The following is a 20,428-nucleotide window of genomic DNA, read 5'->3' as shown; positions in this document are numbered from 1 at the left end:
AATAAATAATAAATAATAAATAAATAAATAGAATGTCATGAGGACCAGTTCCTCCACAACTTGGGCACCAGCTTTTCAGCGGTACGTTTTGTATTTAGCCTGGAAAGGGCGCTTTCAAACCACTTCCTTCTGCTCTTCAAATGTTGCGTTTGTCTTCATTCCTAGGCTAGTGTCCCTTGCAAGCTATGACTGGGGCTACCCTTTGTTCTGAGGCTGGCTTCCCCAACCTGGTGCCCCCCCAGACGTTGTCAGACTCCCAACTCCCATCAACCCCAGCCTGCATGGCTAAACATTGGGGATGACAAGGACTCCAGTACAGCAACTTCTGGAGGGCATCAGCTTGGGGAAGGCTGTTCTGATCTATTCCACCTCCTGGAAGAAAGGACTGCCTATCCCCCTCCCCATCTTTTATATAGCTATCTCCAGGGCTTAGGGTGGGCTTCATCCCCGAGGAAGAGTCGGTAATTCAGGTGCTGGTTTCCTCTGTAGTCATGTCTGTACTGTGAGCCTGCATTGCAGTAGTATTTCTATATTCTTGAACGCTCTTCTTGCTGCGCAGGCCACACCCTTATGCTACAAACCCTCCCCTCGCTCATTGCATGTTTCTTTAGGCCGGGGTTTCCCAAACATGAGTCTCCAGCTGTTCCTAGACTACAACTCCCATCATCCCTAGCTAGCAGGACCAGCGTTCAGGGATGATGGGAACTGCAGTCCAAAAACAATGGAAGACCCAAGTTTGGGAAACCCTGCTTTAAATGCTCGAGATGGTGGATCAGCTTGCTTGAGCCTTAAAGGATTGCCAGTGACATGGATCAGATACATAGCTGCCAAGTACCCCGTTTTCCCCGGGAAAACCCCTTTTTTACTTACATTTTCCCGGTGGTCCCCCGTATCACTTTGTCTCCCGTTTTTCTCCGTTATTTTCTCCTGCTGGCGGCCATTTTTTTTCTTTCCTGTTTGCCCTTCTATGGGCACCAAAAATGGCCGCCACTAGCTTCAAAAGTCACATCTACGCATGTCCGGAAGTGCGTAGACGCGACCTCCGGTGTTGGCGGCGGCCATTTTTGGTACCCATAGATGGGCGGAGCGACACCGGAAGTTGCGTCAGCGCACTTCCTGACATGCGTACAAGCGAATTTCGAAGCCGCCGCCGGCCATTTTGGTGCCCATAGAAGGGCAAGTCGACACCGGAAGTTACGTTGACGCAACTTCCGGTGTCAAATGGCTGCCGGTCCCGGATTCTGCAGTCCGGAACTTGGAAGGTAAGATCAGATAGAACTTCCTTCTCCAGCTGAATGGAGGCAGGGTCATCTGAGAGCTATTGGTGGAGAGCCTAAGGAGCCACTCCAGAAAAGGGCTGAAACTTGCAGCTGCCCAAATTCCCCAGAGTCTTAAAAACAACTGACTGACTGACTGAGATAAGGCACCAAGCCCTGCTACTGCCATACTTCTTTTCAGTTCAAACTGTACTCCGGGGAGAATTGAGCTTCCTTGAATTCCTCGCTGAGACGATCAGTGAGGCAAACTCTTCCGGAAGACAGGGAACTTCCCACTGCCACCAGTTGCCTCCTAAAACGTGCTCACTGAAATTACGTGCTCGGTTTACGTGGAACAAATGTGAGGCTTTGCGAGCCTGCCCACCATCCCTCATGAGCCGAGCGTGTGCCCTAGACTGCTTCCCAGAATTCTCAGGACGAATTTTCTTTGAGAAACGGGATATGTCCTTTTGTAATTGCCACTCCCCCTCCTTTCCTTTCCCCTCTAAACCCTCCCACCCTTCAATATTAGGCTGGCAATAGCAAAAGATGTCGGAAAGACTGAGGGAGACTTCATTTATGCAACTGCGATCTAGTGCTCTTCTTTGCACTGACTAGGCTGTCTTCTCCAACCCTGCCATCCTCTGAATGTTTTGGACTACAATACTGGCTGATGGGTGTTGTAGTCCAAAACTTTTAGAGGATGGCAGGGTTGGCAAAGGGCCTGGTTACTCCCCCGAGGTCCCATGACTAAGCAAAGCCCTATGCCGTGAGTATTTCAAAGCACCCTTTAGCCAATCACATGCTGCCCAAGGAAATCCCTTGCACCTCATCCACCAATAAAGGGCAGCTGTGTGATTCCCCCCCCCCAGCCTGCAGTCGTTTGCTCCCCATGCTTGTACCGTTGGCTTGTATCTCCCTTCCCTCCCGTTGGCTTGTATCTTCTTTTCGTTTGGGGTTGTTGTGCATCCTCACTATGGCCTTGTAAAATTTTGTCTTTCTCCTCTCTGTGCACTAGGCTTAAATGCCTCCTGAGACTCCTTCCCCACCACCACACACACAAACCCCACCCCACCCCTTCACTACAATCGCCCGGATGTTTGTGTGCCACCCCTTCTGGCTTTCTTCCTCCAAGCCGCCAAACTCCCCCCCCCCACTCCTTCCACCGTTCCTGCTCTCCTTGGCAAGGACTCCACAGCAGTCCCCAACCCCAACCCGGCGGGCACCGAGGAGTGGAACGGCACCCGCAGAGGAACGTCCAGCTGGCTGCACCCTGTTTCTACCGCTACCGTGTCAACCGGCAAGAGAGAGCAGGAAGAAACTTCACGAATCCGCCATTTTGCCCTACCCCTTCCCCTCCACCAGTGCAGGACTTTGGCAGAACTCCTTGTGACTTCCTCCGTTCTCTTTCCTGTGGCTTAACGGGGACCCTCAACGAAGGTCTTCTCCAGTCTGAAGAGGTCCTTGCTGCCCATCTCTTTGCCCTCCTCCTCCTCCTCCTCCTGGCTTCTTTCCACCATCTCCCACCATGCATCTCCTTGCCTTCTAGCATAACTCAGATTTTTCTGCTTCCCATTTTAGCTCTCCCCCCACCCCACCTTCCCCCTCCCCTTTCCATTGAAGCCAGAGCAGATGGTGGGTTAGACATTGGGATATGTGTGTTTCTCACCCCTAGCTTTGGATGGCAGGAAAAGTTAGGGAGATGGGCAATTGTACTCTGTGACAGGGATGAGGAGTGTGTGGCCCTCCTGATGTTGTTGGATTCCCCAGCCTTCATGGGCCAGGGGTCAGGGATGATGGGAGTTGTAGTCCAATAACCCCCATCCTTGTTCCGTGCTCTGTTTTCCTTTCCTGTTCATCTGGTCATGTCCGAGATGCCTAAATGGCATTTGTATGCCCGCAGGTAAAGACCTTGCAGCCACCTTCTCATAGGGATTGGGCCTGTCCAGGTGGAGATGGAAGAAGCTTCAGGCTCGTGTCCATTCTCCTTGCTGATGGATCCTCTTAGCCTATTCTTGCAGGGTAAAGAAAGAGAAATGGGGCACATTGTATGAAAATAAAAATACTGATGGACATGCCAGGGCAAAAGTGTGAGAGGCAGAAGCATAAGATGTGACTTCCTAATGAGGACCTTATTTTAAATGAGCTGGGCATAGTCCGCCTCCTGTATGGCATGGAGACATTGGAGGAGGGCAGGCTAGAGGGGCTGCAACAGTCATGGCTGGCGTTTTCATGGCCTACCCAGTACTGGCCCCCTCTGATTAGACTTTTGGTCTGGACTTCCCCTGCCAGTCTAGCACTACAAGACGCCTGCGTTTCAGAAGAAACAGCCTCTCTAGGACTCTGAACTCAGGAACATTTCCTCACAACAGGAGGGATAATCGCAGACAAGGGTGACTTAACTGCCTCTGGTTCATTGCCGCTCCTCTTGTTGTGCGGTGGGTGGGGTGGCAAAACGGAACTGCCTTTTTGCATCTCTTTAATTTATTGTCATGAATGTAAAAGTTTTAACCTTGCTGTGGTTTGACACTGGAGATCGCAAGGTCCCAGCCAAATGTCACACACAAACACACACACACACACAAAATCCACCCTGAAACCCACACCAAATGGGTGTGTTGGTAGCAATTGTAGCTGCTGCTTATTTTAGAAGCCTGGCTAGGCAAGTGGGAGAGAGGGTTGGAACTGCACATCCTTGTACAAGAAGGCTGAGATCTAAGGCTCTTGCATGCAAGACAGCAAGGAGCAGAGGCAGGCAGAAATAAAAGGCCTTGGTTTTAAGGCGGCAGTAGGTTGGCCCATTGTGGGCATATTTTAAGGGATGGGGAAGGGAATTTCGGGTTGGGGCATGGAAGTGTACAGTGGAAGTGTGGGAGAGACATGCAGTCCTACATGTTTATTTGGAAGCGCGTCTCACTGTGCATTGACACTTGTTCCCAGGTACGTAAGATTTCAGCCTTGGTGGCAGCCATGAGGCGTAGCTTTGTAGGGAGCTGAGAGAGCCATTTGGGGTGAGGAGGAGGAAGAGGAGGAGGAGAGAGAGAGTTCCCTTGGGAACCGGGGCATACAGCGGGACTTGCAGTGTGTTGCCGGAGTTTATTTTTTATTTTTTAATGAAGTGGGGATTTAAATGTAGACTGTGGGAAAAGGGCACATTGTTGGAGAGAATACTGGAAGGGATTTGTTGAGTAGAAAGCAAAGTCTGGGGAAGTGTTGGAGGGAAGTCCCCTTTGCATGCAGAGCATTTATTTATTTTTGGCCCATATTACATCATGGAAACCTACATGGCCAGTATCAGTCAGGGCCAAATCCAAATTGGACAGAGCAAGGACACACACACACAGCATTCATGCATTTCCACGCACTCAGCGTATTCACTCACTTCCAGACACTATCCTGGTTCAAGTTACAGGTAGGTAGCCGTGTTGGTCTGAGTCGAAGCAAAATAAAAAAATTCCTTCAGTAGCACCTTAAAGACCAACTAAGTTTATATTTTGGTATGAGCTTTCGTGTGCATGCACACTTCTTCAGATACACCTATCTGAAGAAGTGTGCATGCACACGAAAGCTCATACCAAAATATAAACTTAGTTGGTCTTTAAGGTGCTACTGAAGGAATTTTTTTATCCTGGTTCAGTCTCCCTCCATCCACCCACTTCCCCTGCCTGCCCTCTTGTAGTCAAACAGGCAGGGCTGAGTTGACAACGCAGGAGGAGGTTGCTGTCTCCCTGTATTGTCACCCTGCTGTGCTTCCTCGCTGAGAAGAGGACCCGCTTTCTCAGCGCACAGCGAAGAAGCCAAGCCGGCGAGTGTTGCAGGAAGAGAGCAAGCTCCCTTTTACGTTGTCAGCTCAGTGGGCCTGGTTCCCCCCGCTTCTCAGCTGTTTCACACAGACGAGCAACAGGGTTGTGTGGGGAGGGGTGGTTGAAACCTAACTTCCCTGCAATCCCCCTCCCACTTGCGCTGCTCAACCAATCTGCAGCGAGCATCTGAGAAAGCAGTGGAAATGGGGTTGTGGAGAAGGTGGGGAGTAGGACTTGAGGGGGAAGCCGATTGGCCAAGTGGGAAAGCCTGGCAGGCCGTATTTGCCCCACAGGCTGAAGTTCTTCACCCCTGATGCAATGCCTGGAGTGAAATCTGGGTGCTGGAATTTTCTGGGCTCTGGTTTCTAAGGGAGACAGTTAATTCATCACTTGCACTGGTGCTGGACATATAACTCCTTTATTTTTCTGAAGGGGAGTCAGGCGCTTTGATCCTCCTCCAAGGCATGCAGGTGCGAGGGGATTTTTTCCCCCCTTCAGCTCTCCTACCCATGCATAGCTTTTGTGGCTGTTTTTGATGTGATTTGGTGTTCTTGTGAGTATAGCTGGCATTAAAAGAAGACTGCGACTAGATAACGTTTATAAATTAGAATTAGGGCTAGGTGTTAGGTAAGGCATATGCACCCTTTTTGCTCCAGCTGCCCATAACCATAGAGGGCTGGAACTGAATCATAAGAGTATGTGGTCATTCACCTGTGCTGTTCCTTCTGGAGCTGCTGGAGGCAGGATGCAGGTCAAGGGAGAGCCTGACCTGGAAAGGATGCTCTCGGCTGGAGCTGTGTGGCAGGGCAGTTTGAAGGCTCTTGGGCCTAAATGCCTCTTGGGGCTCCTTTTGGGAAGTCCTTTGCAGCCACAGCGGAACTTTTTTTGCTTTTTTGCCTGTCTGCTTCTGAAAAGGGGCAGCGTAATGCATGTCTGGGGCAAGTTGCCTCCCCACAAAGGGAGCCGGTAGGGAGAGGTGTATCCAACCCACCCAGAGGCAGCGCAGGCTGCCGTTGCTAAGAACCTATTGATGCTTCTTTTACCCATGGTTGTGGTTCTGTCCCAGGATGCTGTGAAGTTGCCTCTGGAGCCCGTCCTGGGAAGCTGCTTCCATGGCCTCCCCCTTAGAGCGATGGAGCCACAATCAGTTCTCTGCCCAGCTCTGCGTTTTGCCTTGCACTGGGGCTCTCCACAAGCCTTTAAAAAAAATAAAAATAGCACTAGCTGGGGGTGCTAAAAGTGTGTTCTACTTTCTGCCTTTGGCGCATACTTGGTTCTTTCCTTTAATGTTGTGAACTGATTTACCTCCAATTAAAGGCAGAAGGACCTGGTCCCCTTCTTCTCTGTGACTCTCTTTGCCGTGCCGCCACGCTTCTCATTCTTTTAAGAGCATTGCTGTCTCTTTCCTCCGAGGGCAAATCTTTATAGGCTTCTACGCGCTGCAAATGCTCTGTTGTAAAAAGCAGGCAGCAAACTGGCCTTAGGTACATGTGTAAAGTATGAATGGTGTGTGTGTGTGTGTGTGTGTGTGTGTGTGTGTGTGTGACACTGACTGATTGATTGACTATTATGAAGCAACTGAGTGGAAAGGATTTGCTAATTCCCTGTGCGGTAGCCACTGTGTACAAAGTCAAACAGAAGGGGGAAACGGGAGCTTTAAGAAGACCTGTTTTTTGTTGTTGTTCAGAATTATTGCTTACCCATACAGCCTGAGGTTCAGTGGGTCTGAGAATCTACACCTCGAAGGGAAAATGCTGCTTCAGGCATTTATAGGGATAATAAAATATGAATTGTTGCTGCAGGACAGCAGCATGCGTGCAATTCAGCAGTGGACCTGGTTTCATTCCCACTTTCCTGCACTATATTCGCTCTCTCTCTCTCTCTGCCTCCAAGTTTACCCTGCCTGTCCTTGTGGCTTCCCGGGCATCACTGTACACCAGCAGCGCAAGAAAGCAAAAATATTTGGGGTGTATAAAGCAAAGCAAAGCTGCTCAAATGTTTTCAGGCACCCAAACGCTTCACCCGCCAAAGGAAAAAAGAATGAGTCTTCCTCCCTTAGGAGAACTGGGATATATTAGTTGCATTTTTTAATAATGTTCGTGATGGGAACACCGAGTTGGATCAGCTCATCAGTAAAACATTTCTTGTCTGCTCTTCTAAAAACACAAGGCATGGTAAAGAAGTAAAGTTGTATATTCTCTTGACCTAAGGTTGATGGTAGGGTTCAACCAGGAAAGTTTTTCCTACCACAGAGTTGTGATGATTGGAGAAGCATCATATGTGAAATATCCTATCAAAAACATTAAAATTGGCAAGCCAATTTGGGGGGTGGGAGTGTAGAATTTTTTGCATTTTGGTAGGTGAAACGGCGGGGAAATCTTGGGGATGTGCAACACATTTGACTGCCACTGCCTAAAGAACAAGCATTCTTGATTTTATTTACTATGTTTATATCTAGTATTCCAGAGGCTGATAATGTTGACCTTTAAAAGTAGCTGGCATCATAAGGGCATAAGAAAAGCCCGGGTTTGTTTTTGTTTTTAATTAGGTCTAAGGCAAGTAAGTTGCAGTTAACAATTCTTTAGGAATGCAGTTATATTATGTTAAAACAGAACTGAGATTTTGGGCTCATCCAGACTTCCTTTTGTGCTGTGTTTCTAGGCACAGTACTGTGTTTTAAAACACCGTGTCCCTGTGTGTCCATATGTGTGTGTTTTGCCCTGGTGCTTTCCCTGCAAATGCATGCTCTTTACCACTAAATCGGAACTGAATTGCCGTTTGTTCCATTTGGCAATAAAGAGCGGGTTTTCATGGTAAAAGTGCCAGGCCAAAAACAAAGAAAGGGACTTTATATCAAACAAAGAAATCATGCACTTTATAGCGTGGGCCTGGGCCTAGAAAGTGTGTGGCAAAAGCTACGTAAGTGTGGATGATCCCTGTGTGACCTTTACTCGAACATACCTGTGATTGTGGGAAGCTCTGAAGTTCCTGTTCTGCTTTCAATTCTGTCCCTTTTCAGATGAATCCCAATTCTTTATTCTCTGCTTAATACATATTCCTGTTTGATGCCAACATATGGTTGGCTTGCCATCCCATGGAAATGGTCCCCTTAGCTCAACTCATAAGGTGACCCATATAGTACCTAGGAGGAAATCTAGGGTTGCCAGACTCGGACAGGACTTCTGTGCCTTTAATTGCCCTGCTCTCTTTTGAGTCTGGAAACCTTAAAGAGAAACCAGCAGACCCTTTGTTTAATTTCCAAGCAACGGGTCTGCTGGTTTCTCTTAAAGGTTTCCAGAATCAAAAGAGAGCAGGGCAATTGAAGGCACAGAAGTCCTGTCCTTGAGTCTGGCAACCCTAAGGAAATCTGAAGCATCCTTTTGATTCAGGCCAATGGCCCATCTAGTCCAGCATCCTGTTTTCACAGTGGCCAGTCAGATTCCTGTGGGAAACCGACAAGCAGGACCCAAACACAAGGGCACTCTCTCTTCCTGTTTTTTTTTTACCAGCAATTGGTATTCAGAAGGATTACTGCCTCCTGCTGTGGAGACAGATCATAGCTATTGCATCTAGTAGCTATTGATAGATTTATCCTCCATGATTTTGTCTAATCATCTTTTGAAGCCACCTGCTACATGGATACAAATAATATATAATAAACTTTGCCAAATTTCCCGTAGCCTCACAGTGTAATCCTACTCCTACTCAGAAGTACAATGCCTTTGACCTCAATGGGACTTGCTCCTAAGTAAGTGAGCATAGGATTGCAGCTTTCAGTAGCGTTCCAGTGCGTGCTAAGTGGGTATAAGCCACTTGAACCCGGTGGACCTCACTTCTGAGTCAAGAGGCATACAATTGTTAGTTCAGTAGAGCAGAGATGAAAATCGACATGAAGCTAACGTGAGCTGCACTGGCAGCTAGCTCAAACATTGCGGAAGGATTTAATGAAATTATGTGCTTCTAATCCGAGCATTTAAGAGGTTTGCATGTAAAAGCCAGATGGAACTCTTGTGGGCAAAAAACAAACAAACACCTGACTTCTCTTGGGCTATAAAGCTGGAAAAGATCAGCTCTTGTGTGTAAATCCTTAAATGTGCCGATGAACGGTCCATGCCTCCTGTGTCGCATGAGAATTGTGCTAGAGTTTCCTTGAGCAGGGCAAAACTCTGGCGTCAAGACCCTCCAGCCCCCTTTCCTCAATGAAATGTTAGCTGTGTGCCAGCCTACGTAGCACTTTGCTTCTCCTGGTTTCCCCCAGCATCTGATGTATATACATGGGTATTCTCAAGGCCAAACACAGCTGCAGAAGAAAGACTGAAACCAATTCCAAATAATTGGGACAAAACTGAGCCCCCCATGAAATGTTACAAAACTCCAGGAACTTACAAGTAATGGCCACGGAGTGTACTTACAGCAAAAAACAACACCTCTTCTTGTACAACCATGCGGACCATTCACCCTCTACAATGGCAACGAAAAGAAAGATTCCTTTGCTGTGGCATAGCAGGTCAAGAAACGGGTTGCATCTTTCCTGAGCTTCCTTTGCCCTCTCTATAGCAGGGGCCTTCCCCTTCTGAAACAATTGGAGGGGGGTGCCTGGGAGTTACTGGGTGAATGGCTGTGCCCAAATTTGTGGGAATATTCCGCAGAGAGTTTGGAATCCAGTTTATAGGACTGGACCAACCTAACAGATCTATTTAGCGGGAAAGTACATGAGTGAGGGAGTGGGGGGGGGGGTTGGTAGATCACTGCCTTCTGAAGGTAAGGATCTGACCAAGATAACTGGTTTTTCACAACTCCAGCACCTACTCCCATTTGTTTCCAGACCTTCCAACAACTATCCAAACTATAGCCTGCTACTCTCTGTGTTAATACTCACACAAAAAAGTTCCCATGAGTGGTATCAAGTCCTGACCATACCTGCCAAGTTGCTGTCGGAGAAATAAGGGACCAGCCGGAAGTAGCAGACTGGAAGTAGTGCTGCCGCCATTTTGGAACTGGGCGGAGCATGCTTAGAAGCGACTTTTGATGCTGCTTTGCCCAGTTCCAAAATGGCCATCGCGCCAGAAGCCGCACTGCAGCCATTTTGGAACTGGGCAGAGCAGTATCAAAAGTCGCTTCTGAGCATGCTCCGCCCAGTTCCAAAATGGCCGCCGCGCCAGAATAAACCGGGGGAAAACAAAAAAATCCGTTTTTTCAGCTAGGAACAGCTGGAAAAACGGGGATTTCCCGGGGAATACGGGAGACTTGGCAGCTATGGTCCTGACCCAGCCCACAAACACCTCCTTTGGCATTTATAGGTGTTGATGTCCACACTAAGTTACATAGTTGGTGAAGACTTCAACAAAAGATCCAGCTTTCCAGAGAATCTGCAGTGCAGCCTAGCAGGTCTCCATAGCCAGGGGGGGAAAACATTCTGTGGCATAAACTCTGCTGTGGAGCCTCCTATAAGCTACAGCAGGGTTATAAAGTATGTGGCCCTCAAAATGATGCTGAGTCAATGCCCATCAGTCCCAGCCAGCATGGCCAGGGATGGTGTTTAGAAGCACCTGAAGATTCCCATCCCTGTGCTAGGGCATCTTCATGCATCTCTTCCATGCCATACCTGCAGCAGAACGTAGGCCGGGGGTTGCCAAACTTTTGGGGCCATTGGACATGTTTGGTAGTTTGAGAAAGTGCTGTGAGAACCAGTTTCTTGTATTTATTTTATTTGTTAAATTTGAATACTTCCCTTCATCCGAGGATCTCAGGACGGTTCACGGCATAAAAATGCAAAAATAAAAAACACGTAATTAAAAATGAGATTCCGCAAAATGGCTGCCACGCAGGTGCGTTTGTGACATGACACAAAATGGCGGTTGTGGCATAACACAAAATGGCTGCCACACAGTGAAGAGTCGAGAGACAGGTACACCAAATTTTGCAGGCGTCTTCCCCCTCACCATCAGTGGGGAAAAGGCACCTGCATCAGCCAATACTCGATAACAGACATTTTTTGCACCTCTCCTGTGTTTAGAACGGAAGGGAGGGTTGATGTCCAATCTTGTAACATAGGCATGCTTAAGGGGGCACATTCACTGTAGGAGAGGAAGCAGTGCAAACAAGAACTGAGCAGGAACAGTGCGTTGTGGATTTTTGAGGGGATATTTACTGGGACCTTTTGCCAATGCCACACAATGCCATGCTGCCCGTTGGCAACCCCTGTCTTAGGGCAACAGCAAACTACATTTCTGCACATCTTGGGTCAGTATTCTTAAATTACGTCAGGGCCCTAAGTTGCAACAATACAGTGGTTTGACCAGATTGTGTAACGGCCACTTCCTACACGAGAGCCACCTCTCCTTGAATCACTATCTACAGCAGTGTTTCCCAACCTGGGGTCTCCAGCTGTTTTTGGACTACAACTCCCATCATCCTTAGCTAGCAGGACCAGTGGTCAGGGATGATGGGAGTTGTAGTCCAAAAACAGCTGGAGACCCAAGGTTGGAAAACACGGATCTACAGATTCTGCACCAGGCGGCTCAGAGCTGCCTTTGTAATTTCCCACTGCCCCTTTGTGCAGTGCTGTCAGGGACCTGGTGAAAGGGGTAAACGGCTCCCAAGTCACCCATTTCAGGTGGCAGCATTGCCACCACCGAGGAAGCATACAGACGGTGGTCCCTCTGTGCTTGCAGATGTAACAGATGCAAAGGGGGACATGGGAGGGAGAAGTGGGAGTCATGGAGTTGAAAAGGCCATTAGGAATTTTCACCTGCTGTTCAGCTGAAGTCTACTTTTCACCCAGCAATTACAGTCCTGCCCTCTGGGCAACGGAGAACAAGCCTGCTCCACCTTCCGCATGACATATCTTCAGATGTTTGAAGACAGCTATCATGTCACTCCTTAACTGTCTCTCCTCTAGGCTAAACATAGATAGCTCTTAGAACCATTTCCCACAGGCTTTCTTCCCACTTCCCAGAGCTGCGGATTGTGAGCTTTTTGGGGGGGGGGGCTAGCAGGGAAGAACTGCAACTCCTCCTTCCCTCCCCCACCAAGCAAGCTTGATATTTAGCCTCTTGCATTAAAATGAGGCTAGAATTCTGCCCCCTTCCCCAACCTCCTTCATTAAGAGATCTAATTAATTCTGCTTTCATGCAAGGCAGCTGGCAAACAATGGACATATTTTCTGGTGAGCACTCTAGTTACCAGGCAAATCAAGGACACAAATGCATGAAAATCAGGACCATTACAAGGGTTAATTTGGGATAGAGAAATTAGGTTCGGAATAGGGACTATTAAGAGGCAGGAGACCTTATATTTCCATGACTAATAGATCTAGATCCGTGGTTCTCAAACTTTTTTCTCGGGGGTACACATTCAGAATAAAAAAATTCCTTGTGCCACACTATTCCCCCCCCCCCGATAAGTAATACAAACAGAAACAACAACTAGCAGTGCTTGACTTTGAAAAGATGTCTATCTGTATTCTACAAACCAACCAAGTAAATAAAACGACACTATACTGTACTGTACTGTACTATACTAGACTGAAATGTTTAAATGTTTCTTCGCCCTTGAATCTTCCAGCCACATGGCCACACCAGTGATCTAGATCAAGGCTATTCATATCCTGCAGCTTCTTGCTGAACAGGGTATCTGGTTTGAAGTTTGGATTCCAGTCAGTGAGTCACAAACTTTCACCGAAGAGAAAAGTAATCTTGACTCTCACAGGAGTGGAAAATGTAGAGATGTTTGCCTGGATCTTTGCATGCAGCAAGTATGACTTGGTGGTTTTGACAGTGCTGATTGCCCATAGGGTAAAAGGAAAATGGCAGGCGACAACCTCTTGCCCCCCCCCCGCCCCCATGGTAATAAATCACAGTGTCCTGCCTCACGGAAACATTTGGCTAGCCTTTATAGAAAACAGACTAGATAGACCGTTGATGTGCTCCAGCATGCCTCTTCTAATAGTCTTCCTTCAGCGTGCAACACACATCTATTTCCTGCATGACAACCTCTCAAGAACGTGGCTTCGTAGTTCTAGCTGCATGGGAGGAGGACTGTAGCTTCTGAGCATGTGACGATCTAAACTTTACTATATTCCCTCCAACGTCTTTGATATGTGTGTGTGTGTGTTCCTTTTTCTACATGTGTGCTCACATTAGAGATGTGGTCTATCTATATGGTGATTGTGTGTATATGTAATACTGTGTTTTAATAGTAATGTTGTGTTTTAATTGTAACCTGCCCTGGGACGCGTTAGGATGAAGGGCAGGTATTAAATTGTGACAGCCGTGACAACAATTCTGTTTTAAGTAACATACCATTCCAGAATAAGGCCTTCTAGGTAACATTTATTTTGGTGACCGTTCCCATCACTGAATCTGTTTTGCACGAGAGAAATTGAGAGCAGCGGTGGGCGTAATTTCTTGCTCACACAGTGGCTCTGCATGGCTGTGAGGACTTAGTGATGCTGCGATAGCTGGGTGGTCACAGCAAACAATGCCCATGTTAATTTTTGCAACTCAGCCATAACTTCAATAAATGTCTCTCACTCACGCACAAGACACGCACTGCTTTTCCGTTTGTTCCCAGGCCTATATGTGGACCATGCCCATTGTTTGTGTTTATCTAGGCGTGGATTCATGGCAGCGGGAGCATATGCCAGCCTCTGTTGTGTGCAAATGATGCATTTGTCTGTTGGGAAGAAGGAACTCTCTTAAAAAGAGTGTGTTCTTCAGTATGCAAGCGAAGTTCAGTTTTACACACCCAGCGTTTTTTTGCATTGTGCTGTCTTCTTCTTCTTCCTTCTTTGGCGATCACTCGTAGCCGAGTAAGATTGTCTTCCATAAACACGGCTTTAACAATGGGTCCGCAAGTGACTGTGAGTTCTGCACCAACAAGTACAACATTTTGCTGTATCAGGTTGCTGGTGGGGAAATCAATTTATTCCCCCCCCCCCAGAATGAAAACATGGAATAGGATGTGAAGGGGAAAACCAGGCCAAATCTTTTACTAGTTTTCTCCCCTTTCACGGGGAAGTGTTCACATGTGCAGCCCCCAATTGCAACCTGAAGTTGGGACAGTCCCAGAAAACCTCTACCATGCTTTTCTTCGAATCAGAGATGGGAAATGTGTGGCCCTGTTATTCCTGTCACCCCTGACTATGGGCCGTGCTGGCTGGAGCTGATTGAAATTAGAGTGCATGGGTGCCCCACCTCTGCTTAGAATGTACCTTGGTTCTCGAAGTTAATCCGTTCTGGAAGTCCGTTCGACTCCTGAAACCGTTCGAAAAACAAGGCGGGGCTTCCGATTGGCTGCAGGAGCTTCCTGCACTTAAGCAGAAGCCACGTTGGACTTTCGGCTTCTGAAAAATGTTCAAAAACTGGAACACTTACTTCCGGGTTTCCGGCATTCCAGAGCCGATTTGTTTGTCAACTAAGCCATTCAAGAACCAAGGTTCCACTGTATATACCTCCAAATCTGATGTGCATTTGCACAGGCTAGTTTTGGTGTAGGCCACCAAATACTGGCACTATTGTTGCCAGACAGGAAAAGGGAGAGCTCCTCTACCTCTGTACTAACAGGTTGCCGTTAAGTTCTGACTCCAAATCACATGGAGCCGTTTCCTTCTGCTCTCTGGACGGATCACTGTTCACGCGCCATCTCACCAATTGTTGCCATTTGTTGTCTTCCTGTCCAGGATGGCACTGGTGCCCTTCGACGCAGCGGTTCTCTAGGGAAGATTCGGGATGTAATAAGGAGAAGCAGTGAAATGCTGGTCAAGAAACTGCAGGGGAATGGCCCGCTGGAGCCAAGGAACACCAAGTAAGAGGCTTGCATATTTGTTTGCTTAAAGCATTTAAGTAAAGGTAAAGGGACCCCTGACCGTTAGATCCAGTCGCGGATGACTCTGGGGTTGCGGCGCTCATCTCGCTTTACTGACCGAGGGAGCTGGCGTACAGCTTCCAGGTCATGTGGCCAGCATGACTAAGCCGCTTCTGGGTTTACCTTCCCGCCGGAGCGGTACCTATTTATCTACTTGCACTGCGTGCTTTCAAACTGCTAGGTTGGCAGTAGCAGGGACAGAGCAACGGGAGCTCACCCCGTCGCGGGGATCCAAACTGCCGACCTTCTGATTGGCAAACCCTAGGCTCTGTGGTTTAACCCGCAGCTCCACCCGTGTCCAAGGCATTTGTACTGTGCCCTTTTTTGTAAAAGGCTCTCAGAGAAGGTAACAAAAATCCATGGTAAGATAAACTTACTGTGGCTGTTGCTTCTAGCTACCGTTTCTCCGAAAATAAGCCGTAGTAGGATTTTTAAGCATTCAAGAAATATAAGCCATACCCCTAAAATAAGACATAGTGATAGGCGCAGCAGGAATGCCAGCCGCAGCAGGAGGAAGAAAATAAGACATTCCCCTGAAAATAAGCCATTTGTTGTTGTTTAGTCGTTTAGTCGTGTCCGACTCTTCGTGACCCCATGGACCATAGCACACCAGGCACTCCTGTCTTGCACTGCCTCCCGCAGTTTGGTCAAACTCATGTTCGTAGCTTCGAGAACACTGTCCAACCATCTTGTCCTCTGTCGTCCCCTTCTCCTAGTGCCCTCAATCTTTCCCAACATCAGGGTCTTTTCCAAGGATTCTTCTCTTCTCATGAGGTGGCCAAAGTATTGGAGCCTCAGCTTCACGATCTGTCCTTCCAGGGAGCACTCAGGGCTGATTTCCTTAAGAATGGATAGGTTTGATCTTCTTGCAGTCCATGGGACTCTCAAGAGTCTCCTCCAGCACCAAAATAAGCCATAGTGTGTGTGTTTTTAAGGAAAAATAAATATAAGACCGTGTCTTATTTTTGGAGAAACACGGTAGCTACCATCTCTAGACTTGCACCCTGCTTTCTTAAAGACTGCAGAACCTTAACTTTTTTTATAATTGGCTGTACCATAGTTTGCTGGTTAGGATTGAATGGTAAACTGTGGATTGCCTCAAACAAGGAGAGGAGAGAGAGAATCACTGTGCATGAGTAGGGGTGCAGGAGGGAACATGCAAGGCCGAGACGTTGTCCCAGGCTTGGAAATGTTCATATGAACCATCTCCAGTCATTTTTAATGGCTGTACCACCTTGCATTACCCTTTGGTGAAAGACACTTTATGTTGCATGAGAAAAGTATCTACTCCAAACTTCCTTTCATCTGGGAAAGGAATCTGGTAAAGGGCACCTCTAGCTATGGAGGTCACTTTGAGAATTTATTGATAGAGATTGATCCAGGAGTGCCCCCCAACCTACCTTTTCAAGAGTTGTCTGACCCTACCCAAAGTAGGCACCTTTCCAGTTTGGTGGACTCAGGAACTGCTCACCCACAGCGCCTCTATTTTGGAAGAGTTCAGACTCAGTTTTTTGGCACTTATCCAGCCCATCGCTGAGTCCAGGCACTGGGCTAGGGCTTGCACAGCATCTCCTGAGTCGGAGCTGGGTATCATCAGCATGTTGAGGACACTAATATCTAATTTGACATATGGCAAATTAGTATCTGAAGAAGTGTGCATGCACACGAAAGCTCATACCAAAATAAAAACTTAGTTGGTCTTTAAGGTGCTACTGAAGGAATTTTTTTTATTTTACTTCGATCCAGACCAACACGGCTACCTACCTGTAACCAGAAATATGGCAAAGGGATAGTCTCTGTATCTCTAAGACATAGAGTGGGAAAAGTTTGGTCAGGATTTCTTGCCCAAAGTATTCCCAGATCAATGAAAAGTGTATGCCTGGAGCCAGTGCTATGGAAACATCTTTATTTTTTTTTATTTTTTTAGCATGAAACGGGCAGCATCACTGAACTACCTGAATAAATCCAGTGAGGATTCCTTCCAGGTGAGAGCACCATTTGCTATGTTCCCAAAATAGCATTAGCTGCAGGTTATTTTTACTCCTTCTGTCACTGGACACACACAAAAAATATTCAGGTGCAGGGAAAGAGTTAGATCAGCTAAGGTGATAAGCATAACGTGTCAAAATGTGTAAGTTCCCCGTGGGTATTGGTATCACCACTGGAAGGGATATAGTCTGGATTAAGTGCAGGAGGAAACATAGTAGTTCAGTTCGCACCTAATTCATTAGGAAGAACTTCCTGACAGTAAGAGCTGTTCGACAGTGGAATTTGCTGCCAAGAAGTGTGGTAGAGTCTCCTTCTTTGGAGGTCTTTAAGCAGAGGATTGACAGGCATATGTCAAGAATGCTTTGATGGTGTTTCCTGCTTGGCAGGGGGTTGGACTGGATGGCCCTTGTGGTCTCTTCCAACTCTATGATTCTATGATTCTAAGCCAAACTTTGGCTCATCAATCATGCAAGCTCCCAGAGAGCAGATCTAGGCCACTTTGTTCTTCTGGCCATGCTGCTGCTGAGAAGTAAACCATGGCTCGGTTTAGTGCATCATCTGAACCTGAGCTGATCCTTTGTCCTCACAGCAGCAGGACTAGAGGAGGAGCAAAGTGGGAACATTCTTCTCTCTGGGAGCCCACACACTCATGTGTTCATGTCAAGCCATGGTTTGGCTTAGTGTTACATGCAAACCAGGTCACAGATCTGGAAGTATGCATGTGTCTGAAGTATTTGCGAATTTCCCCTGGGTAAGCTGGAAATCAAGTGTGAGACAAGGATTTCCCCCTCTTAACTTCTGAATCATCGCTGTGGGGTGCCTTAATTATCACTTCTGCAACATGACTGGCGCAGTTTGCATCTCCCAAGGCAAACATGCCGTACTGTATTGAGAGAAATCTGAACACTTGCTGGTTAGTTTTCATGTTTTTAACACAAGCTCTTGGTCTTAACGAATACAAGATTGGAATATGCAAGTGAAACTGGGTTTGTTTTTTCAGGATTCCCAGGGTCTTCGGGCTGAGACTAGAGGCCTCAGTGCAAGCAGTGTGGATCTCCCTTCTCACACTTCCTTGGTCACCTCTAACTGAACCTACCACATTATTGATACCGCACCCCGTCTCAAATGTTGACTGCTTCACCATACCGATACTACATCTCAAGTTGATCGCTGTTTTGGATACTTCATCTGTAACATCCTCACATGTTAGAATGCTCATTATTGCCTCTTGTGTCGATATCACTACAAATGGAAGAGAAGTGTGTCCTGTCATTGGAAAACGCTAACCCACATGGGACCATTGCCAGACCGGATAGGGGAGCTCCCTCCTTCACCTGCTGTGGAATAGCAGCTTTGGTGAATGCATCCACACCCATGTTTGCAAGCTGTGTTTTACCGATTGCACAGAATCGAGTTCCAGTATCTCTTGCTTGACCCGCTGCCTTGCTGAACTTTGGGCACAGAGTCTCAGCCTCTCCCTTAGTGCGCATCCTTTCCACCAGATAGCATTGCTGAGATGCTCTCGTCCATGCTCTCAAGCTGGCTTGCTCATTCCTTCGGTGCCTGACCCAGATAGTCCCCAGTACCATCTGTTTTTGCACAGTATATGTCCCCCATCTGTCTCCACCCCACCCCCTGCAGCCTTCTAGGGCTAGGCTTTTGCCAAATGAGTATTCTTGTGTCTGGGGGTTGCACTGCAGCAGCAGACAGGACGGGACATGGAAATATGATGGCTAGTTAGCCAATTTTGTGGGGGATTAACTTTGCCTAACCAAAGCAGAGGTGGAAAACCTCTTTGCTCCCTCGAGGGCTGCATTTATTCAGGACCTCATGACAGCAGTAGACAGGGCTGGAATCACCCCCCCCCCTCTCTCCCATTCATCTAGTCCATACATACACTCTGCCCACTTACTTAAAGGGACACAAAGAGACAGGCATCTACTTCACAGAGATTCGGTATGTATACACTCCACTCCACAAGTCTCGTTCCCACTCTAGCCTCTGGCATCGCCTGTGTCTGCCTTAGCATGAGCCACTGTAGTGCAGAGCAATGGAAATAACTGCAGGAATGACCTGCCACTAGCCCTGTGTTACTACCCGTGATTTACTTCCGATTGTTGTTGTTTTAATTTAATAATTAAAAACGATCACAGAAGCCATTTTTGCCAAGCGTCTCCGGAGCAGATCTTGCTGTCGAAACACTTCCACCTTGGGTTTTACATCTGCCACGTGCGGCGACAGTGGCAATGAAACTAGGGGGGGAGAGCCGTTGTCTCTCAGAAATGAGCATGAATTTTTGTACAGGGTCAGAAACGTTATCAGGGTGGGTGGGGTGTTAAACGAGCACATCACCTCGCCTCTTATTCAAAATAAAAGAGTGTGGTTTGAATGCACAAAGGTCTCTTACAAGAAGTCATACCATTCGTTCATCTTGGCACAGTGCGGGCAGTAGCTCTCTAGGATGGGTGGGGAAATCAGGCCTTTTTAATAATAATAATAATAATAATTTATTATTTATACCCCGCCCATCTGGCCGGGTTCCCCCAGCCACTCTGGGCGGCTTCCAACAAAACAGAAATTCTAAAATACAGAGATCCATCAAACATTAAAATACAGAAATCCATCAAACATTAAAAGCTTCCCTAAACAGGGCTGCCTTGAGATGCCTTCTAAAGGTCTGGTAATTGTTGTTCTCTTTGACCTCTAGTGGGAGGGCATTCCACAGGGTGGGTGCCACTACCGAGAAGGCCCTCTGCCTGGTTCCCTGTAACTTGGCTTCTCGTAGTGAGGGAACCGCCAGAAGGCCCTCGGAGCTGGACCTCAGTGTCCGGGCAGAACGATGGGGGTGGAGACGCTCCTTCAGGTATACCGGACCGAGGCCGTTTAGGGCTTTAAAGGTCAACACCAACACTTTGAATTGTGCTCGGAAACGTACTGGGAGCCAATGTAGGTCTTTCAGGACCGGTGTTATGTGGTCTCGGCGGCCGCTCCCAGTCACCAGTCTAGCTGCCGCATTCTGGATTAGTTGTAGTTTCCGGGTCACCTTCAAAGGTAGCCCCACGTAGAGCGCATTGCAGTAGTCCAAGCGAGAGATAACTAGAGCATGCACCACTCTGGAGAGACAGTCAGTGGGCAGGTAGGGACTCAGCCTGCGTACCAGATGGAGCTGATAAACAGCTGTCTTGGACACAGAGTTGACCTGTGCCTCCATGGACAGCTGTGAGTCTAAGATGACTCCCAGGCTGCGCACCTGGTCTTTCAGGGGCACAGTTACCCCATTCAGGACCAGGGAGTCCTCCACACCCGCCCGCCTCCTGTCCCCCACAAACAGTACTTCTGTCTTGTCAGGATTCAATCTCAATCTGTTAGCCGCCATCCATCCTCCAACCGCCTCCAAGCACTCACACAGGACCTTCACCGCCTTCACTGGTTCTGATTTAAAAGAGAGGTAGAGCTGGGTATCATCAGCATACTGATGGACACCCAGCCCAAACCCCCTGATGATCTCTCCCA

General features: G+C 47.7%; 1 protein-coding gene and 1 long non-coding RNA gene across 15 annotated transcripts in view; both read left to right on the top strand.

Annotated features, from left to right (window-relative positions):
• The window catches only part of KLC4 (kinesin light chain 4), a 67,616-nt gene extending 48,542 nt beyond the window's left edge, over positions 1-19,074 (top strand). For 12 of the 14 annotated variants that reach the window (XM_035111151.3, XM_035111150.3, XM_035111146.3 and 9 more), the window contains 3 exons: positions 14,742-14,866; positions 16,854-16,911; positions 17,916-19,074. In XM_035111151.3, coding sequence (XP_034967042.1) covers positions 14,742-14,866; positions 16,854-16,911; positions 17,916-18,005 — 273 coding nt within the window. In that variant the 3' untranslated portion in view covers positions 18,006-19,074. Of the gene's footprint in view, positions 1-2,274; positions 4,367-14,741; positions 14,867-16,853; positions 16,912-17,915 lie in introns of those variants that run through there. The other 2 variants (XM_035111152.3, XM_088666770.1) reach the window with 1 other exon arrangement.
• On the top strand, positions 4,518-6,308 carry LOC148686385 (uncharacterized). Its single transcript, XR_015949166.1, has 2 exons — positions 4,518-4,661; positions 4,894-6,308. It is a non-coding gene; the product is annotated as an uncharacterized LOC148686385 (long non-coding RNA).
• Positions 19,075-20,428: the final 1,354 nt, after the last annotated feature.

The sequence above is a fragment of the Zootoca vivipara genome, chromosome 3 (assembly GCF_965207765.1).
Source record: "Zootoca vivipara chromosome 3, rZooViv2.hap1.1, whole genome shotgun sequence".
Classification (NCBI taxonomy): domain Eukaryota; kingdom Metazoa; phylum Chordata; class Lepidosauria; order Squamata; family Lacertidae; genus Zootoca; species Zootoca vivipara.
This window is presented reverse-complemented; position numbering and strand designations above follow the sequence as displayed.